The 15,075-nt window shown below is 34.7% G+C and overlaps 2 protein-coding genes across 3 annotated transcripts; one reads left to right on the top strand and one right to left on the bottom strand.

Annotated features, from left to right (window-relative positions):
* Window positions 1–2,345: 2,345 nt before the first annotated feature.
* Window positions 2,346–3,307, bottom strand: LOC149683449 (uncharacterized). The gene is made up of 5 exons (XM_089871269.1): window positions 3,206–3,307; window positions 3,032–3,154; window positions 2,921–2,927; window positions 2,680–2,865; window positions 2,346–2,527 (listed from the first exon to the last, which is right to left on the bottom strand). The coding sequence occupies exons 1-5, from the start codon at window positions 3,305–3,307 to the stop codon at window positions 2,346–2,348; spliced, it is 600 nt and encodes a 199-aa protein (XP_089727395.1).
* Window positions 3,308–11,136: 7,829 nt separating this feature from the next.
* On the top strand, window positions 11,137–12,722 carry LOC149683448 (uncharacterized). Of its 2 annotated transcripts, none has more exons than XM_089871246.1 (5): window positions 11,137–11,679; window positions 11,757–11,931; window positions 11,994–12,072; window positions 12,151–12,382; window positions 12,502–12,722. In XM_089871246.1, exons 1-5 carry the CDS (start codon window positions 11,469–11,471, stop codon window positions 12,507–12,509), a joined length of 705 nt encoding a protein of 234 aa, XP_089727372.1. In that variant the 5' UTR covers window positions 11,137–11,468; the 3' UTR covers window positions 12,510–12,722. The 2 variants fall into 2 exon arrangements, with proteins under 2 accessions (XP_089727372.1, XP_089727371.1); XM_089871245.1 differs by having other exon boundaries at window positions 12,151–12,446.
* Window positions 12,723–15,075: the final 2,353 nt, after the last annotated feature.

Raw genomic sequence — 15,075 nt, 5'->3', positions numbered from 1 at the left:
GTACATTGTTGTACTTCACTTTCATAAGAAATATTTAAATAAGAAATACTTAAATAATAGGTGTTTCTCGATACGTCCAATGTGATGCAGTACTGAAGAATGAAGTTTCTCAAGAAAGCGCTCAGTGTTTAGAAAATATGTGTTCTCAAACTTTATCCCAAGAAACTGAGCAGACATGCTCTTCAATGGATGTAAATGATAACTTTGACTCATCGTATGAGCCTACTCAGAGTAGCAGAGCTAGTCAAGAGATAAGGATACAGAAGCATCAGAATCTGAAGGGTAAATCGTGATAATTCTCGGATTAGCCTGATGTTATCAATTTTACATTACTTTTAGGGAGGAAGAGTTTCTCTCGCATCCAGTACCTCATCATGAAGACAAATACATAGTATTTGCCTCCAATTTGTTGATGTTATTTAAAATCTGCCATATTTGCCACAAACAGCCGATAATAAAAACAACAAAAAACATAGCTGGCACAGCTCTACAAATAACCACTGAATGTTTAGATGGCTGTGTTTTCATTTCGGACAGTCAACCTAAATTTGGCCTTACATTTTGGGAAAATTACTTGCTAGCAGCTTCCATGTTTTACGCTGCAATTCTCCCAACAAAGTTCATAACAACCCTGAAACAATTCAACCTAAAAATTTTCTCAACTAGAATGTATTTCTATTACCAAAGAACGTTTCACCCTGTTATTGAAAGGGTATGTTACATAAACAGTTAACAGATATTAGTTTTTACACCCCATATTTTATTAAAAAATAAAAATGCATGACTATAGATTTGGCTTGGTGAACAAGAAAAACTTCTGGCAGCTTGTTTATCCGAGCCAATAGTTATCTGTGGTGACGGTAGAGCTGACAGTCCAGGGTTTTCAGCCAAGTATGGCACCTATACTTTTATGGAAGCTGCATCTCATAAAATTTTGCACGTTGAATTACTACAAGTAAGTCAACAATAACAGTGGGTATACTTTATACTGAATTTACTGATAAATATTCTCAAAAAGTCTACAGAAGTTAGCAGCTCAAACCAAATGGAAATTGAGGGTTTGAAACGTGGATTGGCATATTTGTTTTCATTTGGTTTGGAAATAAAAAAATAGTAACAGACAAGCACCCAAGTATCACGGCATACGTGAGAGACCATCTCCCTAATGTAATACACGAATTAGACAACTGGCATGTTTGTAAAAGTAATATTTCAAATCAATGCATGAAATATTCTCGATCAATTTTGCTAAAAATATTCTTTGGTTTAGATATCAAGACCAAACTTGCATCTCTTGCAAAGAAGAAATCTAATAGCATCCTTGAACTTTGGATTCAAGCGATAATAAATCATGTTTATTGGATTGCCAACACATCGACAACTAAAGAAGAACGGATTGACAAATGGACGTCCCTGAAAAATCATATTTGTAACATTCATGAAGGTCATAGCAAAACTTATCCAAAATGCACCCATGGTCCTATACCCGCAGAAGATACAAAAGTTTGGATTGACAAAGGTTAGTTTTATGTCTCCCATAGTATCGCTAAGAAAAAAATTAGGGACCAATCTTAATTGTGCCAAATGGAGATATAAAAAATCTACCTAGTTCTCAAAAACCCAATTATCATAGAATCAGACCTATATAGGAGCATTAGCAAAATTGTGAATTCACCCTACACGTTGGCTGCAATTGCAATCTCTCAAGTTACTACCAAACTTATTCAGTTGAGGTATTTCATTCTGTCCTGAATTCTTTCTGTACAAAAGAGTCCATTTTCACCAAGATTCACTAAAGTCAAGGTAATGTACCCTATTATTAACGCGAGGGTGAACGTTTGAAGAATAAAACGGTGTATTTTTTCTACCTATATAATTTACTTAACGGTAATGCACGAGAATGGCCACAAACAGCAAGTTACAAATGAGCATGGCGAGGAAGTATTCTTTTTAGCTTTTCCTAAAGCTAAAAGGGGTGAGCCTACAGCAAAGAAGCTTTTAGAGGATAACACTTACGGTAAATAACATTCTAACTTGAGATTTTATATGCTAAAAATTGGCTGGAATATTCAGTTTTACTACAACGTCACTAATCCTATTAATTCTGTCAAATTATTTACAGAATACGTAGAAAAGCTTATGAATGAAACCTACGAAAATGCCTTGAAAGTAACTTCAGCAAGTGAACTAATGGCACCAGCATGTCACGCTGATACTCTAGCCGTAAAATATTCTGACGGTGTTAGAAAAAACGAAATTGTTGCGAGGATAAAAAGCAGATTTACAAAATAGTCCAATAAAATGTTTAATAAAACAATTGATTACATTGGTTTTTAATTTTATTATTATTCAAATCTGGGATAACGAAACCCAACATAAACCTCGCTTGGAAATATTTCCCTTATTTTAGCCACAACGCAACTTGGGATTGGTTTCCTTCTATTTCTTCCTAACTTCCTGTAGGTAATTCTTGTGAACTGCCTATAAGCAACATATCTGTATTTTCCAAAAATAGCAAGATTTGGTACTTACACCAAGAAAACTGAAAAAATCTGTTTACTTACTCGTGAATTTGAAAATCGTTTCTATCATTAGTTTCCTCAACATAATGATCATACGCTGGTCGCACCACATCAATGTCCAGACAATTTTTAACTAATTTAGCCCAATCCAACGCACATTTTAGATCAGTGGTCTTTTCTACTAATTTTGGTATTTCACGGCAGCATAAACTTTCCCTGACTGTATTCATCAGTACGCAATTACCACAAGTGCACCAATTATTATTTCCGATTCGTTGTTGATTTTCTGGTGGCGCTATTATCTGATCATCGTCGATAATTTCTTCATACCCTTGTGAACATTCTGGATGATCCGATAGTAAAGGCTCAAAAAAAAATTGTATGGCTGTGCACCTAACCCTTGGCCTAAATTCATAATCTGTAATAATTTCAGGCCAAATATCACTTTTTTTTGCCGAAAACAGTTAAGCTTTAAAAAAGTCTGGATAATTATGTTTTAAACTATTTACCTTTTCAGAATTTTTTGTATCCAAACTAAAAATCCAGACTTTTAACTTCAGATTAGTCGAGTTACTAGCTGCTCCAAGCAAACTGTGCTTATCATCAAAGACTACAAGTACATTATAAAGCACCTAAGTCGCCGCCTATGATTCAAAACCGAAAAAAATACGAGAAAACTATACGCGGCAATTTCGAATTCTAATATTTTCCGTAACTTTTTTTGATGGAAATATGAATTCTGATGAATACAAAATCAGAACGAAAACGCAACGGTGCATCTTCATTGATTCTTATAAACTGCCCCCCCCCGATTGGTCACGGAAAATTCAATACTCCATATCGAGATTTTGTTGAGAAATCGCGTTAGGCTTAGCGAGCTCAAATCACAACTTTCATAATTAATTATAAATTAACGAAAACGATTTGGTGAGTAATGTTTATGTTTTTATGGATATTTTAACAGCCTTAATCGATTAAAAATAACTTGTTTGTCTCCTTCACTATCCCTTTAACCTTTTAACTCTTATATTTTTAAATCATTTAATCCGTATATATATCTAAAAAAAAGAGAAAAAAAATATTATGGTGATGGTAAGATGAATATGTTATGTTCGGGGACGAACGTTTCAGAAGAGGAGGGGATATATAACCGTCTTAACTCAAAAATCTAATTAAATTTACAATTAATCATTAAAGTAGTTACGAAATACCTTAAATTAACATTATAAAGAAAATACTAGCCCTTTAAACTTAAACGGATTTTTACGAAAATATAGGAGAAGAGCTCCAAAAGTATAGGATTTGATAGGAATTTTAGGACCATTGTTTTTGAAGTGGCTAAAGCGAGTATTTACTTAATCTCTTCGGCAGTGGGTCCGGCTTAGAACCGTTGTCTTTTTGGCAATCCTTGCAGTCACTCTTGCACGGACTACGGGGGCAGTTGGGTGCAATGAGGTTTCGATTCAGGTTACAAACTGCACTCGAGCGACTTCAAATGCGAGGACGTCAACGAGTGCCAAGAGAAACTGGATTCCTGCGACCCCTTGACCGAGAGCTGCCTGAAATCCCGGGAGTGTACCTTTGCGTAGAGAACGAAGGCGAACTACGTAAGATCGGAAACAACGTTGACCATTTTGACAAGAGACCGCTGGTTCCCGTCAACGCCGATGGCGGTAGGTGTCCAGGAGCTTTCTACAACGCCTCTGAAGGGACTTGCGAAGGTACGATACTTAAGTCGCCTTTTCATGAAACACTTTGAATCCGAGCGGGACAGTCACTCAGCATCATTGGTGTACACCTTTGAATGTGCAGAAGAAATTACAGTAATCTTTAAGAGTCAACTCGACAGGGGTGTTAAAATGATGACATGCATTCCGTAACCGTTGTACAGGGACTACAACAGGGTTACCACGGAATTTTCAGTACCAAATTCCCTGACTTTTCCAGGTTTTCAATGACCTTTCAGGCCTAAAGTGTAAATGTTTTCAAATCCAGTAAATTTACTCGGTAATTTTTTAAATCCGTAAATCGTAAATTTACTCGGTAAATTTTTAAATCGGTAAATCGTAAATTTACTCGACAATTTTTTAAATCGGTAAATCGTAAATTTACTCGACAATTTTTTAAATCGGTAAATCGTAAATTTACTCGGTAATTTTTTAAGTCGGTAAATCGTAAATTTACTCGGTAGTTTTTTAAATCCGTAAATCGTAAATTTACTCGGTAATTTTTTAAATCGGTAAATCGTAAATTTGCTCGGTAATTTTTAAATCGGTAAATCGTAAATTTACTCGGTAAATTTTTTAATCGGTAAATTTACCCGGTAATATTAATCGGTAATTTGCCTGGTCAATTTTAATCGGTAAATTTACATGGTAAACTTTAATCGGTATTTAATTTACCCGGTCAATTTCAATCGCTAAATTCACATTTTTAAAAATTACGGCAATTTCACATCTCTAGACACGTCTAACTAGTAGTCCAATAGCGATAATAAAAGCAGAAATGATCGAGGCACACCAGCCCAACAATAACCAATTTACTGCAAAACGAATATTCTTTATTAGTCTTCAAATTCATTAACAACAACTTAAAGAAACCATTAAGACGGTCGCGTTGCGCCTTAAGCCTAGTCCGGTCACATCATGTCAATCGATAAAGCAAAGCGGTCATCCACATCCCTAGTTACTATATATATATAGCTTGGCATTGCGCTTCAAACTGAACTCTTAGATGTAAGTAAATAAGACAAAAGATGCCGAATCACCTTTCATGATTAAAGGGTAACAGCAGAAGAAAATAGGGGAAGTGGGTAGCTTGGGCAACTTCGCGAGGCGTCCCGTTTACGGATTTTTCGCGCCATTTCCCTCCCCGTGGGGGTGAAGAGAGATAGGATTTTTACGCGCATTAACACACGAGTGACGTGATTCTGTGGACAGTACGGTCCTACGCCTTCCAACTGACTAGAGGCGTCTGCTAGAGGCAGTGAGGCACTCAGGCAGAATGGCAGAGGCTGGAATCGAGTGGTAAGTACTAAATTCATAACTTATTTTAAAATATGTCTTTATTTTTAAAAACAATGGTATTTCTAAGTTCCAGGGATAAAATTAACTTGTCCGAAGTTTTAAACTGTGATAGGGAAGAGTTCAAAGTAATAAAGTTGTATCCAAGTTGTTGTAGTTTGATTTTTAACATTGGGATTGGTTTGGGTAGATCTTACTTTTCCTTTCAACACAGCCTGAGTTTTCTTATCGGTAGTGTCCTTGTACGTTAAATCACACTGCGTACTCTTAACGACATTCATTTTATTAAATAACCGAATTTTCGTCCTTAATTAAACCAATATCCGCATTAACCCGTTGCCTGACGTAACCCTAACTCAAACTGAAGCACAGCAGAAATATAAGCAGACTACACAAGTTAGTTCCACAGTTCGCTACATGGTGGCGTTCGCAATGAAATCTGGTACTATTTTATGCTTCGCGCCGATTGGCCAGATTCAAATTTTAAGGGTGGTAGGGGAATCGACCATTGTAAGTGAGAATCACTGGACGACTTGTATGGCTCAAGGCTACGGCTACCCACTTCCCCTATTTTCTTCTGGTAACAGCTTCTCTATTTTTCCCAGCTACCATATAACCTGTTCGGGATTATAAGTGGGTCTGTTGAATATCTTATTATTTATCGTGTTGATTTCTGTGTGAAACGACTGATAACAAGTTACGCAAAACAATTTACGTATTAGCTAGTTGTGGTTGGGGTGGTGAGGGCTTGATAGTTTCGTATGCGCTAATGTACTAACAATATTTATGTTTTCTAAGTCGCTAAGGTAATATTCCAGATGGCCCAACAGTTGGGGTAAATTAAGTTCTTACACGCCTAACTAAAATGGTCTTACATCAATCCAATATCCACAAACACATCATAAACGAAAAAGTCTTTCAAACTCGTGGCTAAAAACCTATTACAACTATATAATAAATTTTTCAACAACAATTTTAAATAAATAACAGCAACCCAGCCTTTACACATAGTGCCTTTTCCGCCTGAGACTGAATCTCTCATTCTAGCTACCTTGCACGTATTCCCCATCCCTTCTCGCTAACCCCTAAAACTGGAGTAAAAAGAAAATATTTTAATTTGAAACGCTTTCGACAAATGGGCTTCGACACAGCCGTCCATCAAACTAACCCAAAATTTGAGGGTTACCGCAATCTAACCGGGTGAATTCTTTGACGATACAAACGCTGTTTCTTTCCCAATACTTCCAAAAGCCTGAAGCGGATCTTTTCTTAACTAGGGTCCAGACAAATTTGTTTTTCGTCCATCAGAAGTCGGAAAATTGCTGTTAGCCCATACCATAGAACTAATGTATTTTCTTTCGCAATTTTTCACATTACGAGCTCCAACGTGGTAGCGGATCTTGTCTTTATCGGTTTCTAGCCACACTTGTTCATGGCGTACCCCGACCACAAACACCCCCACACACACATACGTTGAGTGTAATACCTCTCCGTGACATACGTCACTCGGAGAGGTAAAAACAATTTTACCCCATTTTTAGTTTTTAGCGCCATCTATTGATGGGCTAAAAACTAATGCATTTATACCGAAGATTTACTACCCCCACTTTTACCCCTTTCATCCCCACTTTTCCCCCCTCTTTTCCCCCTTTTTTAGTGCCTTTCCCCCCTATATTACCCCCTTTTTCCCCCCATTATATCCTATGTTACGGCTGGTTGGGCGTCTTAACCCCGCCTTTTCGCGTTAATTTATTCAAATTTATTCATAATTCATAAATAATGCTCTAAAACGCTAACAGATGGACCTAGGGTAGCTAACCTTCATATTATTTTATTTCGCAAATTTCCAAATCACCGACGGGACTCGAACGTACCAACGTTAACGCTACAGTTCGGAAACCCGGCACGCTAGAACTGCGCCACCGAATGCTTATATAGACCTTTGCTTTCATAAGATATGAGCTGGGATAGAAATCCATCTCGAGTCTAGGCGAGTTTCGCGCTAAGAGAGAGAAATTTAATAATCGCCCACTACCACGTTAATATGACGTTAAGTCGGCCTCAAAGTCACGTCTGAAGCTTAGAGTTCTAAAACCTTATCAGTCTTGAATATAGAGAGAAACGAATTAGCAGGCAAAGTTCACCATGAGTTAACCAATGATATCGTCTCTTGAAAACTCGTCTGCTACTCTACTTATTTAAGCGAGCAGTCCACGTTTACAAGTGAGATTAATGATAACTTTATAAATAATGATGTAGTTTATTTAAGTTTAAAATTAACCGATTGAGGAAGTTACAATAGTTCAATATATATTATTCTGTAATTTAATTAAGATTAAAATAAATATATATTCACGAGTGAGATTAATGATAATTATAGATAATGATGTTTCAAGTATATTAATTGAGGAATTCACTGTAGATTAATTAATATTATACTTTAATTTAATAAATATTATACTTTAATTTAATTAATATTATACTTTAATTTAATTAATATTATACTTTAATTTAATTAAAATTGAGGAAGTTACAATAGTTCAATATATATTATTCTGTAATTTAATTAAGATTAAAATAAATATAAATTCACGAGTGAGATTAATGATAATTATAAATAATGATGTTTCAAGTAAGTTAATTGAGGAATTTACTTTAATTTAATTAATATTATACTTTAATTTAATTAATATTATACTTTAATGTAATTAATATTATACTTTAATTTAATTAGTATTATACTTTAATTTAATTAATATTATACTTTAATTTAATTAATATTATGCTTTAATTTAATTAATATTATACTTTAATTTAATTAATATTATACTTTAATTTAATTAATATTATACTTTAATTTAATTAATATTATACTTTAATTTAATTAATTTTATACTTTAATTTAATTAATATTATACTTTAATTTAATTAATATTATACTTTAATTTAATTAATATTATACTTTAATTTAATTAATATTATACTTTAATTTAATTAATATTATACTTTAATTTAATTAATATTATACTTTAATTTAATTAATATTATACTTTAATTTAATTAATATTATACTTTAATTTAATTAATATTATACTTTAATTTAATTAATATTATCATGATACTATAGTTTATGATAACTTTACAAATAATGATGTAGTTTAGTTAAGTTTAAAACTAACCGATTGAGGAAGTTACTATAGGGTTGGTACTGGTAAATATGGACACTTTTTGCAAATCTTTGAATAACTTCCGTGGAGCTAACGTTAAACACCAGAAACTTTCAGGATATGAAATATGATTCTTTATACAGAATTCGCTATGTTTTCAGCTTTTTAACTCTCTTAAATTTTGCACAATATCCTATTTCCCAATCCCCTCGGAGGACCCCAATTGTGAACAATCACTGGTAAATGTAAACACCCTGACCCTAAATACTGAAGGAGGTAGTGAATGAACACTGGACCCAAATGTGAACAACAATGATAATCAAATGGGAGGAATAAAAAAGGCCCTAGGAAAGGACAGGGTTGCCACAGTACCTGGAAATCCTGTAAAATCTGGAAAAGTCAGGGAATTTAAAAATGGGCCGAAAAGGTCAGGGAAGAGTCAGGGAATTTGATTTAGTGGGTAAAACTTCTGGGAATAAGTCTTTATTGAAAGAGTAATGAAAGTTTCTCCTCATGCTCTCTCAACACAGAAAACTCTAGATTAATCCTTAAAAATGTCTAGAATTGTTTTTCTAAAGTAAATGCTCTCTTAGACTGTTATTTATAGTTAAAATGTTTCTTATTTGTATTGGTGCAACAAATACATGGGAAAATTTAATGTTGAGAGTTTATTTAATTATAACCACTTAAAACGTGCAGTAAACATTCACTTTATCGGCCTAAAAGGTCAGAGAAAATCTGAGAAAAAGGTCAGGGAAAACCTGGAAAAGTCAGGGAATTTGATTCTGAAAATTCCGTGGCAACCCTGAAGGAGCTACCATTACGTAGGGCCTAAATCCATGCACCTAGATTAAAGTTTACGCAGATGTGATAAGTGATAATAGGATAATATAGTTAAATCAATACCCGAGTCAAAATGTTCAATAATTTGTTGAGAAGTCCTATTTATTTCGATACCTCGCATAACAGCTGTCTCGTTTTCTCGCTTTCCCGCCCAATAAGTAGTCGTAGCTACCGCCCTCTTACCGCTAAATTGATAAACTTACTAATGGCGCGAAATTTGAGTCTTTTTTGGGTCAATGATGTATTTTAAAGTTAATATTATAACTTTTACTTTTATTTTTTAGTAAAATAGCTTAAAAAGGATTCTAATTAACCTTGAAACAATTGAATTTTTACCTGGTTTTTTCCAACTCTAAAATCGAATTCCGAATCGAAACCACAGATATTAATATCAATTTTATAGTGAAAAACGTGATCTATCTAACGATTAAAGGTTTGTTATCGTGGGATTATTTTAACTCTTCCTAGAGCTTATTCCCCGATGGTATTGTATTAAGCAACACCTAAAATTGGCATCAACTTAAGTTGATTAGTCCGAGTTGGTGTGTATATAGGTTCGTATCTTTCATCCACGTATTCCTACAATGTTCATACCATTTTTATCGTAATCCTCAATATTCAATCTACAAATAGAGCCCTTTTAAAAGGAATTTAAGCCACCCAAAAATTAGCTACAAAATGTTAAAGAAAAAATAGAATCGTTCACATTTACCAGTACCGACCCTAGTTTAAAAAATATTATTCTGTAATTTAATTAAGATAAAGTTCTGTAGGTTAAGTTTAAAATGAACCTAATGAGTAAGTTACTGTAGTTTATTACTAGATTGATTTTATGCATAATAGGAATGCTATTTTACAAACAATGAAAAAAAAACCCGAAATGCTAAATTAGCTGGGGTCATCTTATAATGCATATATTAATACTAATTCTTGTCACTAGAAGGCGGTAAAAACTATGTGACTGGGTCATCTTGTTTTAAATTTAAACGCCCCCCATGTGTTTATTTTTACTGTTCCTTCGTCTAAATTTAAGCTGCCCCTATCTCTTATGTACGCTGCTTCTTTAAAGCATCTCTTATACCACCCCACCTCCTGACACAATATCTCTACCGATTCCCAATCTATTTCATGCTTCTTGTTATTTTTTATATGTATTGCTAATCCGTTATTTTCTATTTCATTTTTTACACAATTTTTATGATCTGTTCGTCTTTTTCCTAACCGTCTTTTTGTTTGGCCTACGTATTTCTCATTACATTTACATTTAATTTCGTAAACTACCCCTCTATTTTTTAGTTTGTCTATTTTAGGTCTATTTTTTACTAATTCTGTTCTAAGGGTGCTGGTTGTTTTACTTGCTAATGTTACATTGTATTTTTTTAATTGCCTAATTGTTTTTTCCGTAATACCTTCTAGATAAGGTAGTGATATAACAAATTCCGGTTTTTCTTTTGTACTGTTATTTTTCACTTCGTGATTATTAAATATGCTATCAACTAATTGTTTGGGATATCCGCTTTTTATGAATTGTCCCTTAAACATAGTCTTGTCCTTTAAAGGTTCATCAGACAAACGTTCAATTCTATCCTTAAGCCCCGTTTTCATCAAAGCTAGAAGCGAGAAAAATTCGCGCTAGAGCGAGAAGAGTTTGCTAGAACTTTGTCTGGCTTCTAGCAAAGGTGTTTTCATTGCCGCGGGAACCCCTCGCGAGACGCGAGAAAACGCGAAACTAGAGCGAGAAAATGACGCTAGCTCCGATCTGTCAGAGACAGATATTTTCTAGCGTCCCGCTTAGCGAGAAGCGAGATGTAGCGGTCACGTGATATGGAATCACGAATCAGAAAGCAGTGGGGTTAAATTCCTTTTGAGAGAAAGGCGGCAGTTTCAATGTGTCAGCATTTCGGTTTTTAAAAATGGATGGCAAAACGTCGAAAAAAGAACTTAAAGAAAAGTTAAAACAGGAAAGGGAAAGAAATAAAAAGAATGAATTTGCTAAAAGGGAGCAAATTATTAACAGCATTAGAATTAGGGATGGGTTGTGGAACCGCAAATTAAAAGAATATAGAAATAGGGAAGTTAATGAAACATTATGGGAAGAAGTAGCCACGGAAAACAACATGACAAGTAAGTTGAACAGTTTCTATTGTTTGAAAATTGACAGCGAAGGCATGGTGAAGGTATTAAAAGTATTAAACTTTCAGAGGAGAATGTAAAAAAAATTTGGAAAGGACTGATGGACCAATTTCGAGATATATTTAATGTTATAACTGTGAAGTGCAGTGGTGATGCTTACAAAGCTGAAAGTGATTACAAACAAGTTAAATGGGCCTACTTTCAACAGCTTCTTTTTCTAAAAGATGTCCTAGAAAGACGAGAGTAAGAAAATCATTTTTGACATATGTAATAACAATCAATTGAAGGTAATTAATTGTGATTAGAACAAGTTCAAATTATGAACCTACAACCTTTCAAGGTGCAATTAATGAATCATCTTCCAGTTGTCAAGGAAATGAAACTGTGAGTGCTAGCTGACATTATTTGATTAATTGATATACAATCTAAAATGCTAAAATAATGCTGGAAATTACTGTACAGCTTATTCTTGAGAGCGATGGTCGAGACTATGTTCTTGAAATACCTAATAATCAGGAGGAAATATCAGAAATAGATGATACCTCAAATCTTGAACCTAGTGATGTAAATGAAAATATGCCTAGCACCAGTTCTAAACTCACAGACTACGAGAAAAACATAAGCGGAAAAAGTACTAATTCAAAAGAAATACCCACTCAACCTCCTTCAACTTCATACAAGAAACTAAAAAAACGTAAACCTTCAAATGTTTCATTAAATAATGATGATTTACTAAAAGAGATGTGCATGATTAACAGGTACCTAATTGTTATTTTAAATTTATATTTCGTTGTGACAAGTTACTTTTTTTAGGGAATTAACTAAAACCCCATCAGAAAAATTTGCTGAATACGCTTCAGTCTTAATGCAGCAACTCTCCTCAGAAAAACGAAGAAAATGTGAACTACATATTATTCAATATATTAACGAACAAATTGATTCTGAATTAAATTCTGATTAAAATTTAATCACTGTATATTTGTGAAGATAAACATTTTGAAAATATACACCTATGTACATTATTTACACTAAAACATCAATTGTCTAATTACTGTTTTTGTAATGTAATGGGCTGTGCTATTCTTAGTAACTCCCATTGCCATTCGACTTCACCCTTCGGCGAATAAAAATAGTTGCAAAATGCATCTCTCGTATCTCTTGCTAACTGACACGAGTTTCGAGCAGCTGTGGCACGTTGTTTTAACAAAGCCCTTGATGGATCGTCTGATAATCTTTCCTCCCACTCTCCGATAATAAGGTTACCAAGGGAGTCTTTGTGGTCAGCAAAAGTGTTCGGGCAGTAGGTTTTGACTGGCCTATTTTCTTCTTCTTTCAGGAGATAGTTGTGAAGAACACATGCAGCCTTTACTACTCGGTCTACATTTTCAGGTTTAAGTTGTAACGGCAACCGAAACACCCTCCACCTTGAGGCTAAAATGCCAAAAGCATTTTCGCTACACCGTCTGTAAAACGAATTTTGCTTTAGTGAAAAATACACCATTCGGAAACTTTACAAACCTTGCTCGACTAAGTCTGTAATTAAATACTCGTCGCTTGGGATTCAATTGCTTTGCAGAATAGGGTCTCATAAAATTGGGAAGCAACTGAAATGCTTCGTCTCCGACCAGCACATGACCAACTTTTGTTTCCGTGCCTGGCAAAAAGCAATCCTTAGGAAATTCAACAGTGCCGTTCTCCACAGCTTTGCCGAAGGCGGATGACTTGAATATTCCTCCATCGGAACTGGATCCGTAGGCTCCAACATCCACAGTCAAGAATCGATATTTGGCGTCAACAACAGCCATTAATACGATTGAATTAAAACCCTACGTAAAAGTGATGAGTTGTAGCATAATATAAGTGAAATCGTTCTGGATATGATGTTTTAGCAGGAAGAGGTCATTCACTTTGTAATTGTAGAACTTTGTCCCGCTTTTGGCTGGCTGCTGAATGGCAACATGCTTGCCGTCCACGGCTCCGCAACACATTGGATAATTCCATAGTTTCTCATACTCCATGGCTGCAATTCTCCAGGTAGACACAGTAGGTTTCTATTTCATTGAATTGTTAGCTTCATGTATTCCAATGTTCTTATGTAAATATATATGTACTAACTTCTAAATAGATTGGCTGTAGCACATCCCACAGCGCTTGACACGTATCTTTTATTATATTGTGAACTGTTGTAATTCCGAGACGGAAACCGTATGCCAATGAGCGTACACTCTCCCCAGTTGCAAGAAATCTACATGGATTTCCTCGATAAGGATAAGCTCCTGTAAGATCGAGCAGAAATTGACTTACCTAAGTGTCACTGCTAATCTCTCCTGAGGTGCTATCGGTCGTCTGCCAAGCGTGTACTTTTGTATGCTTGGTGCAACAAGACTCAATAATTTGTCGAAATCTTCTGTGGACATTCGAGTAAAATTATGAAAATACGACTGATCGTGTTTTCTCATAGCCTTCATCTGCATATATATTAAATTCCAAAAAGAGAGTGTCATCATACTGACCAAGGGCATTTCAATATAATATCGTAAAAACTTGCCAGTGTTTCGTAGTATCCTTCTAGCTTCCTGCGTTGCCATATGGGATGAACCCACCACCGTTTCTTCGAATATCGAGTTGATTTAATAGCCGAGTTTTTTAAATAGAGCCAATTTAAAATGAATTTTTTCCTTAAAAGCAGCTTTCTTCTACTGACCGCCATTTTAATGCAATAATTATTTGGACATTCGCGGAATCAAGCCAGATGACGCCACTTTCTCGCTTCGATGAAAACACCCCAGGGGGATACCACGCGCGAGAAAGCTTCTAGCATTTCTGGCGCGGGATTTGAAACTCGCGGAAACAACCCGCTCCAAGCTTCTCGCTTAGCGAGAAGTGATTTTCTAGCTTTGATGAAAACGGGGCTTTAAAGGATTTAACAATACCAATTTTAATTTTTTTGTTATGTGCCGAATTAAAATTTAAAAATGATTTTGCATGGGTCGGTTTTTGATACATGGAGCATATACATATTTCATTATTACGCTTAATTAAGATATCTAAGAACGGTAAACTTCTATTCTCCTCTCCTTCAAATGTGAATTGTATATTTTCTTACGTTTTATTTACTATATCTAATAATTTACTGGTTTCTAAATTTTTGCTTTTGATTTAAAAGATGTCGTCCATGTATCTCCTCCATATTTTTTATGTAATCCTTAATACTGTTTTTTGTAAGATACTCCCTTTTACGTGTTCCATAACTAAGTTTGCTTTAGGTGCCGATAATGGGTTTCCCATTGCCAGCCCTTTTTGTTGTGAATAATAATTGTCCTCGAACAAAAAATATGTACTTGATAAGCATATTTCTGCTAATTTTATGATGTGGTTCTTTCTTTT

The sequence above is a fragment of the Phalangium opilio genome, unplaced genomic scaffold, assembly GCF_054372755.1.
Source record: "Phalangium opilio isolate 3A_F unplaced genomic scaffold, DU_Popi_V2 ptg000037l_1, whole genome shotgun sequence".
Classification (NCBI taxonomy): Eukaryota; Metazoa; Arthropoda; class Arachnida; order Opiliones; family Phalangiidae; genus Phalangium; species Phalangium opilio.
Note: the sequence above shows the minus strand (reverse complement) of the source record. Positions and strands in the feature narration are given on the sequence as shown.